Here is an 11713-nt window from a genome sequence, read left to right as displayed (position 1 = left end):
GGAGAGGGAGAGGGAGAGGGAGAGGGAGAGGGAGAGGGAGAGGGAGAGGGAGAGGGAGAGGGAGAGGGAGAGGGAGAGGGAGAGGGAGAGGGAGAGGGAGAGGGAGAGGGAGAGGGAGAGGGAGAGGGAGAGGGAGAATCTTAAGCAGGCTTCACTCTCAGCACAGAGCCCAAGATGGGGCTTGATCCCATAACCTCAAGATTATGATCTGAGCCAAAATCAAGAGTCAGACACTCAATTGACTGAGCCACCCAGGTGCACCAGTATTTCTCCTTGTTAAAAATAATGATTGATCTTACTTTTATAAGCAGGAGAAAATGTATGCCTGGGAAAACACATTTTCAAGGATTACAATAAACAAAATGGAATTGGCAATGCGAATGGAAGTGCATGCAAATGACAAGACACTCACTGCTGGAACTTGCCATTTGGGATCCAACAGCACAAAGTCCATTTAAGGCTTATAATAGGGCTTATTATAAAAGAGGTAACCTATAGGATGAGTTTGATACACTGATCTGATGAATTACCATTTAATGTTGTTTCATAAAGTCCAAAACAATATACATTAGCCAACTGACTTAATGTCCTATTTGGTTTATTTTCATGGGAACAATTTTGTTTTTTATTTTAAGATGTATGGTACTGGACCAGAAAGCATTCTGGATTCAGAATTAGAATACTTAATTTTAGGTTCTGCTTTACCCTACTACTTACAGGTCAAGTCATGAACATCTCTAAGCATATTTCCATATGAAAAAAAAAACAGAGTTAATATTTTCCTTAATTACTTCACAGAGTTATTTGCACTAAAAAAATGTCTATATGAAATCATTCCAGTTTTAAATGATCATTGATCATTAAATTTTAACAAACTCCTGAAACATATAGTTATTAGTGTACTGTTTCTATATTAAAATTAATTCCGCTTTTGAAGAGGAGGATCAAGATGAAGGGAATTAACAACTGGACATTTTCACGCTTCTACTGGTAGAAGTACTAATAAGAAAGCAGAAGGAAATATGCCTAGAAGACCCTCAGTAAACCACGAATCCTTTCTGGAAGGAGATCTGAGAGAATGTCTAATGTCTTGTGACACTAAATTAGAAGTCCATAATGCACTGTTATTTCCAAGAGCAGAAACAGAGTGACAACATGGATAACAAACTATTTGTGTAAACAATGTGCCCCATAGTTTCGCTGGGATCTTTGCCTCTAGAGTTGTCATTTGAGAAGGGAACTATGTAAAACAATGGAACTTGGCAGTGTTTTTCCATTAATGCAAGAAATATATTTTACTTGGTTGGCATCATGAAATTAATGGATTCACTCATAATAAACAAAATCAGCACATCTACTATCATCTAAATCTAGTTTACTGCCTATTCATTTAATATACAATTAATGATTTCAAAGTATTCAATGTCAATGATTAAAAAAAATCCTAATTCTGAATGTGAAATATAGCCCATCATTTATCCTAAGCTGTACCCCCAGATCCAATAACATATTACCTTGATTTCAAAATGATATCAAGACTAGGAAGGATATCAAAGGCATGTCAATTTCATTCTATTTCTTTATTACACAAACTGAAGCAACAATTACTACTCATAACTTTGTAAAAACCTAAAGAAAACCAAGCTTACTGCTTCTGTTATATGCAAGTCCTAATCATTTTATGTATTTTTAAATGATCAAAAAACTGTTCAATAAATATATTTGTGTCACTATTGTTACTGCACAAAAGCAAAGTGCCCACTTTCTACAAATACTAATTCTTTGCTGCAAGAGAGCATCTTGCAATTCTCAACACAAAAATTTCTGGAAATAAACTCAACATTTGACCCTACAACCTTAAGTCACAACATTTCTCATCAGGATGATTAATCTTTACAAAAAGGCAGGAAAACAAGACAGAGCCACCCACTTTGACATTTTCATTCTTTGAAGAAAAAAAAAATCCATTTCTAGTTCACAAAATGGAACTATCACTTATAAAAAGCATGCAATCCATCACAAGTACTTTTTGATTATAAGATTAACAAGATCATTATCTTTCTTATTTTTTGCACCGAGAAAACTGTAAAAATGGTTCTTCGTTTTACTTAGAAATCTGATAAATCTTTGCCCAAGAACCAACCAACCTTTAATAACAAGGTTACTTCATTTTTTTCCTTTTCTGCTTACTTGAAAAATATCAACAACAAAGTATAATATCCAAAAAAAACCCCTACTCCATGGATTTATACAGGACTCATTTTTGTCCGACTTTGCTACATCCATGGATTGGAGAGTAGAAAGCATGTTATTTTTCAGGTAAGTTATTAAGCATCCTAAAGCAGTTGTAAGCCAGGCTCGTGTTGTGTGTATCTGTGTCTGTGTGTGTCTCTGTGCTTGTGCACCTGTACCCATGCTTAAGTAGTAAAAAGCAAAAGCATCATTGTGGTCATTTGGAAAGGGGGAAAGGAAGAAGAGGTGTGTATAAGCAGGAAAAGGTTTTTCTGCAGGCTCAGGGAGCTTGCTGTTGGCTCTAAAGTAAAAGCTTTAACCTAAAAGGAGACAAATACGAGATGATTCTTAAAGATTTCGGTTTGAAACCTTTCTTTCCTATTTCCTTCCCTTACTTTGAGCAGGTTAGGTGGGGAGTAAATCAGTTTTCACCTTGAGAAAGCTCTGATCTAGAGAAAAGAAGAGAATATTAACAATTCAAGGTGAGTTTTAAGGACAGGAATCATTCAAAGTCAGGGTGGAGTGAAGATGGGGAAGGAATATGGATGTGGGGAGGATCAGGAGAGAAAAGTTTAGGAAAACCAAAAGAGAAAGGGTGCTAGGAAAATAGTTTGGAAACTAAACTGATAAAACCACCAACCTGTTCAATTTAACATAATTTATTTACCTGTGTTATTTTTTCTATTCCCTGGAAGTTGTGCTTTTCAAAATGTTCTGCTATGTTTAGGAAGGTGTGACGTTCTAGGTAGCAGCAGTTACTTAGGACTATCAAAAGTCTCTGTTCCTAAAAGCAAAACAAATATTTAGAAAATTATCTTTATAGTAACAAATTGAGAGTTAGCACTTATTAAATTTAATTATACTCTCTTATAATTCAATAATGTAATTACAATGTCAATATTCAATGTTTTACTTTCCATGGTTCCTTCTTTCCCAATAATAATATAAAGAAAAACAATACAATTCTATAATTCTACTAACTGCTTGTTATTACATAATACACTAAAGAGTCAAATAATGCTGCCTTTGAAATTTAATAGCTATATGGAAAAACAGTTAGCTAGTAAGCTGTTGTTCTTATGAAAGGGGTTCTACTTTGTTGGTTATTCTACCTAACATTTTTTGTACCAAAAAATGCTATAAAAAGGGGTATTTTAAAATAATTACAAAAAATGCATAAACTAATAGAAAATAATTTATAAATTTTTCATAACTTGAGAGAGAATTACAATGCTATCCATACTATGGGCTCCTTCAAAAAACTGGGCCTTCATAGATGTTTTTATGTAGAACAGTTTCCCTCCTTATGGGGAGGGATGGGACAGGAGCTAGGAACTCTCCCACAGTAACAGTCATGAAGAGGGCTAAAGCCTCATATTCTATACTCTCCAGGGTTCTAGCCACTTTAAGGTAATTTCTTATCAAAATTACCAGACCTCAAGGCTGATGAATAAACATCACTTTACAATTCAGAAGAACTATTTTTGTAAACAAAATTCCAGGAATGGCATTTGTCACTGCTGTTATGGCTCACCAAGAACACTTTCCCATGGTCCCTCAGTGTCAGAGCATTCTCTAGAACAATTTTGAGTAATTTAGAGCCTTGATTGAAGATCCCTTAACTAAACACTAAGGCAAAAGTACTTTTCCAGGAAAAATTTTCAGCCATATTTTACTTACTGTTTTGTCTATAACTAATGTTAAAGTCAATATAATAAATGTGAGGAAAAAACAATATAATAGATATGGAAAATAAATATATCCCTGTTTTTTGAGGTACACTCTGAACTCAAATGTCAAGCATAGCTATATCTCCCAATAATTTCATTTAGCTCCATCAAAAATTTTAAAACTTTCTAGATTTCTTTATTTAAAATATTACTATATTTATTGCTAGCTGAATTTGGCCTATTCAACAAATATAACTGAAGGGCAAGGAGTTATTAAATGCCTTCAAAGAAATGAAAGGTTGTTAGTGGTCTTGAATGAATCTGTGGATGGGAAATAAATTATAAAACAAGGAAAACAGGGTTATGGTATATATACCACTCCTCCACATTTTGTGTATAAATGGCAAGTAAGAATCAGAAAGAATGTAGTAAACAGCCCTGCATAGGCACTCAGGCCACACTTGGGGAGGGGTATATTCCCTCTTGCTCCATGCCTGGTGTTACCATTATGGGGTCCTCATAAAGAACATGAAATAAAGTAAGCGTAAAGTTTCATCAGCTGCTCTAAACATGCTCTGCTCTGTAAAAATCTCAACTGGTTTTTCAGTTATAAGATCAATCCTCAATTACCTTTCCCTTCAAGAGTCTTCCCCCCCAAATATTAGCCTTATCTAATAGACCCCTAAGCCTGCCACATCTTCTTTGCCTGGTTAATTAACTCTCTTAATTTTTCTCCTTGTAATTTGCATGGTTCTTCCCCCAAAATGGAAAAATAATTTGAGTGATTTGAAGTCTTACTCTTGGTAAGCGTATTTTTCTTCTCACATCTAACCAATCATAAGAAGTGAAAGTGGGAGGAACTGAACACCACAAATAATCAAATTCTTAAACTTGGATGACAAATTAAAAGCTTATTAACAATTTAGATGAATATGTATGTTTGAAAATAACAACTCAATCTATCAAAGGTAGTACTTGCTAATTAGGCTATGGCTTTATGCATTATTTCAATTATTTTTCACAGAATCTCTCAGATGTAGGCATTACCATCCCAATTTTGTCCAGGAGAAAACTAGACAACCTCAATGACATGTTCAAGATTCTTCAGTTAGTAAAAAGACCAGGCAAACCTAGACCTTCCTTACCATAACTGCTTCTCTGCTGGATAACAGAACAAGACCCTAAGAAGATCTTGATGATCTGTACCAAATCTAATGAGAGATCATCCAAATGTAGCAAAACAGGAACTGAATTTGGTACCAAATGAATAATTTTGGGAGCAAAATGGGAGCGACAAGGCCCTTGATTAGCAGAATCAAGTATGAAACACCTGGAGTTTGGCTGACAGTAAACTCAATAGGAGTCAATAGAGGTGTTAACATAAGGTGTAGTTCTGGCTGCTTCCCAGTTACCAGGGTCACATCAGAGTCCTATACTCCACCCTTGAAAAAGGACAGAAATAGACTAATAGGAAAACCACTGCCATATTAACTAGGAAATGCCTAAATGATTTAGGGTCTTAACCAAGAAAAAGGAAGATTCCAAGCCCACACAACAACTGTTTTCAAACACTGGAAAGATTGTCATGTAGAAATTAGGCTTGTTCTAAAGGACAGAGAAAAAAGCACAGCTGGCCCAATAACTCACAAGGCCCTTCTCAGTTTAGCTCTTTCCTCCAGCCTGTGTCCTTCTCTAGTCTTCTTTCTATGTTCACAGTGGAAAAAATGGTTTAAACTCACTACATCAACTTCCTCAGCTCCTACTGGATCTTGACCCAGTGCATACAGATGGCCCATTAGCAATCCACTGATATGTTTCCTCTACAGTCACACATGACCAACTAACTGTCAAGCCCACAAGGCTCTAGTTTTCATTTGACCCCACCTAATCCTCCATCAGTCTGCAATACTGTTAAATATTCTTTGGTTAAACACGCTTTTCTATCTCAAGAACACTGCTCCATCTGGATTTTCTTCTTTTTCTCTATTATTCTTTTTCAGAAAACTTTGAGGCTCTCTGCTTCTGGTCATCTCATAAATACTAGTATGTTCCAAATTATTTTTATATATTATATTAATTTTATACATTTGGCCCTCCTCTCATTCTACTAGTAGTTTTCACAGTATACTCATCCACTCCCAGGTCTTATCTTGCTTATACAGTTGACCCTTGAACAACACAGGTTTGAACTGCAGTGGTCCACTTACATGCAAATTTTTTTCGAGGTAAACACAGCACAGTATTATAAAGTAATTTTCTCTTCCTTATGATTTTATTAACATTTTTTTCTCTAGCTTACTTTATTGTAATACAGCATATAGTAATAACACAAAATATGTGTTAATTGACTGTTATTGTTAAGATTTTCACTCAACAGTAACTATTTGTAGTTAAGTTTTAGGGAAGTCAAAAGTTATACATGGATTTTCAATTGAACAGGGCATTGGTGTCTCTAGTCCCCATATGCTCAAGGGTCAAGTGTAAATTACTAATTCACAAATCTGTATCTAGATTTCTCTCTTGGGGTCCAGGCAAGTATATCTAATCACCCACTAAATATCTCTCCTTGAATGTCACTCATTCAGTACATCTGGTCCCAAACAAAATTTTTAATCTCTCCTAATATAACAAATTTCTTATTTAGGAATTCACACTTATAGTGTGTAATAAATGAATGAATAAATAAATATAGTGTTTGTGGGAATGATATAGGGCAGGAAATTTTGGTCATATGTTTTCTTTCTTGAGAGATACACATACATATATACATATACACAACCACATCCTTCAAGCAAATGACAAACCAGAGGGAGTTATTTTTTTTAAGATGGATGGGTTTAGAATTGAAAAAAAAAAAAAAAGATAGATGGGTTTGGATTTCAAGACCTGAATTTATACATGTAATAAAGTATGTGTGTGAATCATCCCTAAATACATATATATGTTGAAAACTAATCTAAGTGTGTGTGTGTGTGTGTGTGTGTGTGTGTGTGTGTGTGTGTATATACATACACACACATATATATATAAAAGGTAGTATAATTTTGTTTTTGCTATGGAACTTTATGTTCAAATGAAATACTATTAGAAACTATTAGGAATCAGAGCTTCTCTGATTAAAGGGGAAGAGTATGGGGAAATGGGCCCTTTTCTTCTGCTTCCTCTGCAACTTTCACACACCAGGGAACCACTAGGGCATGTATTTTCACAGTCACAAACCTGCATGATGCAGGAGTAGATGGAATTACTTAAGTTACAACTTTGGTTAAAGAGTTTTTAAGTGTGGAATACATATAAAATTATGTTTTTACTAAAATTTTCACAAAAAACCAGTCCCAAAGTATAGAGCAATATATTATAGCAGTTATACAATAGTAATCAAAGTAATTTAGGCTGATTTGTAAGTCATTATATAGTTTTAAAATGATATGTTTAGCTTTCTATTTATCATCTTACTTACAGAAGTCAAACTGAAGTCTTCATGGATACTTCCAAACAAATCAGGAGAAGAAACGTCAACAGAAAGACTAAATACAAAAACAAGTAAGAGAACAGTGACAATTAAAGTACTAAAATTAAAAATGTTAATATAATGTTATATGCTTATTACACCTCAATTAAAAAAATTCAATAAACCCTATGTAAATTTGACTTTAAAATCTTGGTCAAAAATCTCATAACTCTGTTTTTTATATTAAACAATTAACAGCTCAAAGTAGACACTATAGGCTATCTATTAACAGAGGCCATATGACATTTGCTTTTGGATCTTCCCAATACTCAGTTAAATTTTTTAAAAATCACCAAAGGGGAAAATACCAGATAGTTTAGTTTTTAGGTATAGACTAAATTAACTGAAATATTTTTGCCTATCAGAATCTCCAGAGGGCTTTTTCAAGCTCATTTTCATAGTAAATCACTTATAGGTGAGTTGAGTTAGGAAATTAGTTAATAACCAACAAGTGACCAGATATACAAAATTGCAGGGAAGGATATACTATAAATCTACTGATTAATTGATATAATAGAATCATAATAAACACTTCAGTGAAAATTCTTTTCTTTAAACCTAACCAATGGATTTTAGATTCATATGGAACACTAAATAGATGAAAATAATAAATAATATCTTAAAACAGAAGCAATAAAAGTACCAATCTGAAAAATAATAATAAATGAACTAAAGAACATTAAAATAACACAAACTGGTATAAAACATATATGAATGAATGGAACAGAAAATACAGTTAAGAAATATATAGAGAACCCTAAAGACTTCACCAAAACTACTAAAATTAATAAATGACTTTAGTGAAATCATAGGCTATAAAACCAATGTGCAGAAATCCATTGCATTTCTATACATCAATAATGAAGCAGCAGAAAGACAAATTAAGAAAAAAATCCCATTTACAACTGCACCAAAAATAATAAAATACCTAGGAATAAACTAATCAAACAGGTGACAGATCTGCACTCTGAAAACTAAAACAATGATGAAAGAAATTGAAGATGACACAAAGAAATGGAAAGATATTCCATGTTCATGGATTGGAAAAACAAATATTGTTAAAACGCCTATACTACCCAAAGCAATCTACACATAATGCAATCCTCATTAAAATACCAATAGCATTTTTCAGAGCTAGAACAAACAATCCTAAAATTTGTACAGAAGCACAAAAGATCCCAATTAGCCAAAGCATTCTTGAAAAAGAAAAGCAAAGCTGGAGGCATCACAATTCTAGACTTAAAGTTATACTACAAAGCTGCAGTGATCAAAACAGTTATGGTACTGGCACAAAAACAGACACATAGATCAATGAAACAGAATAAAAAACCCAGAAATAAACCACATTATATGGTTAATGCAAGAATAACCAATGGGAAAAGGACAGCCTTTTCAATAAATGGTGTTGGGAAAACTGGACAGACACATTCAAAACAATGAAACAACCTCTTTCTTACACCATACACAAAAATAAATTCAAAATGTATGAAAGCCCTAAATGTGAGACTTGAAACTTTAAATCCTAGAAGAGAACACAGGTAGTAACCTCTTTGACATTGGTCAGAGCAACTTTTTCTAGATAACTTCCCTGATGCAAAGGAAACACAAACAAAAATAAACTATTGGACTATATCAAAATAAAAAGCTTCTGCACCCCAAAGGAAACACTCAACAAAACTAAAAGGCAACCTATGGAATGAGAGAAGGTATTTACAAATGACATATCCAAAAAAAGGTTAGTTTCCAAAAATTATAAAGAACTCTAAAACTCAACACCCAAAGAACAAATAATCCAATTTAAAAATAGGCAGAAGGGTGCCAGGGTAGCTCAGTCAGTTAAGTGTCCAACTCTTGATTTCAGCTCAGGTCATGATCTCACGGTTTGTGAGTTTGAGCCCCATGTCAGGCTCTGAGCAGACAGCATGGAGCCTGCTTGGGATTCAATCTCTCTCTGCTCCTCTCCCATCTCAAAATAAATACATAAACATTTTTTAAAAATAGGCAGAAGACATGAAAAGACATTTCTCCAAAGAAAACATCCAGATGACCAACAGACACATGAAAAGATGTTCATCACAAATCATCAGGGAAATGCAAATCAAAACTACAATGAGATATCACCTCACACCTGTCAGAATGGCTAAAATCAACAATACAAGAAACAAAAGGTGTTGGCGAGGGTGTGGAGAAAAAGGAACGCTTATGTACTGTTAGTGGGTATGCAAACTGGTGCAGCCACACTGGTGCAGCCACTCTGGAAAACAGTATAGAAGTTCCTCAGAAAGTTAAAAATAGAACTACACTATGATCCAGCAGTTGCACTACTGGGTCTTTCCCCAAAGGATACAAAAGTACTGATTCCAAGGGATACATACACTGTGATATTTATGGCAGTTTTATCAACAATAGCCAAATTATGGAAAGAGTCCAAATGTCTATCAACTAATGAATGGATAAAGAAGATGTGGTATATATGCAAAGGATTATTCCTCAGCCATTAAAAAAAAAAAAAAAAAAAAAAAGGAATGAAATCTTGCCATTTGCAGCAAGGTTGATAAAGCTAGAGAGTATTAAGCTAAGCAAAATAAGTCAGTCAGAGAAAGACAAATACATGATGATTTCACTCATATGTGGAATTTAAGACACAAAACAAAGAGAAAAAGAGAAAGCATGAGAAAGAGGCAAACCAAGAAACAGACTCTTAATTTTAGAGAGCCGATGGTTACCATAGAGGAGAGAGTAAAGGGACAGGTTCAATAGGTGATAGAATTAAGGAGTGCACTTGTGATGAGCACCAAGGGATATATGGAACTATACTGCACACCTGAAACTAATGTAATACTGTATGTTAACTATACTGGAATTTAAAATAAAATAAAATAAAATAAATAAAAAGTTCAGAAATATATTGCACTATTTGGTAGAATTCAATGGTGTCTGAAACAGAAATTGCAACAAAATAATACGGAAAGAAAGACTTATTAATCAACAATATCAGCAAACTAACAATACAAGTTCTTGGTGGATTATGTTAAATATATAAAAGCAAATCACAGAAAAACTAGAAGAGTTAAGTATTTATTAGGTCTCAGAGAGGTAGTAGTATTATATACCTAAAGGCAAAAACCAATACCAAGAAAATCACAAAAATGGAAAACTTCTGAAATTATCAATTACAGATATAAGAGGCATCTATTTCAGTATTTAACCTTAGGTTCAGAAAAGTTACACGTGTCAAATACATTCAGGTATCATTCAGATAAAATAGATTTCTGAAAGACCCTATAGAACAACATTATAAAATAATTATTACCAGAATTCATAAATATTAACAATCAAAATGTGTTCTTCTGGAACTCAAATAACTAAGCCCGACCCTGACTTAATTCTACTAGCAAAATTAGTCTTTAACAAAAGTATTGCTAAATCTCTAACACCAGAATTCTAAAGGTTATCAACTAGGAGTTATATATTTTAATTTTCATTCTTATTATTTATAAAACTTGTTCCTTTCAATAATTAGTAAGCTAATAAGGTGTTCAGTTTGCTCAACATGTCTCTAGTAATACTAATTAAGATGAGTTCAGAAGATAAATCATATAAAAAATATAGGTCAAATATATAAAAATATGATTTCAACATACGTAATCTATCTCTTCCATTGCCTTAGGATATAAGATCACATATAAAACATTATTCTGTATTTTTAATCTTCCTAAATACATCAATGAGGTTAGTGTTAGTTTACTTACTGTGTAGTATCTACATCTGCATCAGGCTTAGTGCTCAACTGTTCCAGACAGTATATAAAAATCTAAGTCAAAAATAAGAAGTTTCAGTGGCATGAACTCTTAGATACTGACATATTTGGACATTAAAACTAATTTTATGTAAATAAAAAACCAGAAATATATATACTGTGTTATATGTGTATGTACGCATGTATATCTCCCAGAAGTGATAGAATATATATCCTATATACATACTGTTTATGTATGCTCTGGGTATATATATGACAATGCATATAACATAAGTAATGGTCAATTAAAAGCATCTGTGTTTTTCTCTGACTATAAAATCTTGAATATATTTTAGGAAAAAGACCTTTTCCTTCCTCTCATCCACTCAGTCACATGCTCAACTTTATTAATGTCCTAAGCACTGGTTCCAATCAAAGAATTTCATACTCTAGATACGGTATAAACAGCTATCACATCATTGAATTTGTGCTCTAAGAGAAATAAATGTAAAGTACAATGAGAACACAAAAAAAGCAAGTATAATATAAAGGGGTATTGCT

The 11713-nt window shown here is 33.4% G+C and overlaps 1 protein-coding gene across 4 annotated transcripts in view; it reads right to left on the bottom strand.

Annotated features, from left to right (window-relative positions):
• Positions 1-11713, bottom strand: part of EXOC2 (exocyst complex component 2) — a 279430-nt gene that overhangs the window by 102669 nt on the left and 165048 nt on the right. For all 4 annotated transcript variants that reach the window (XM_049611300.1, XM_049611301.1, XM_049611299.1 and 1 more), the window contains 3 exons: positions 11166-11227; positions 7363-7429; positions 2900-3016 (listed from right to left, as the gene is read on the bottom strand). In XM_049611300.1, the coding sequence (XP_049467257.1) occupies positions 2900-3016; positions 7363-7429; positions 11166-11227 (246 nt within the window). The remainder of the gene's footprint in view (positions 1-2899; positions 3017-7362; positions 7430-11165; positions 11228-11713) is intronic.

This window comes from Panthera uncia, assembly GCF_023721935.1.
Source record: "Panthera uncia isolate 11264 chromosome B2 unlocalized genomic scaffold, Puncia_PCG_1.0 HiC_scaffold_25, whole genome shotgun sequence".
Taxonomy (NCBI): domain Eukaryota; kingdom Metazoa; phylum Chordata; class Mammalia; order Carnivora; family Felidae; genus Panthera; species Panthera uncia.
This window is presented reverse-complemented; position numbering and strand designations above follow the sequence as displayed.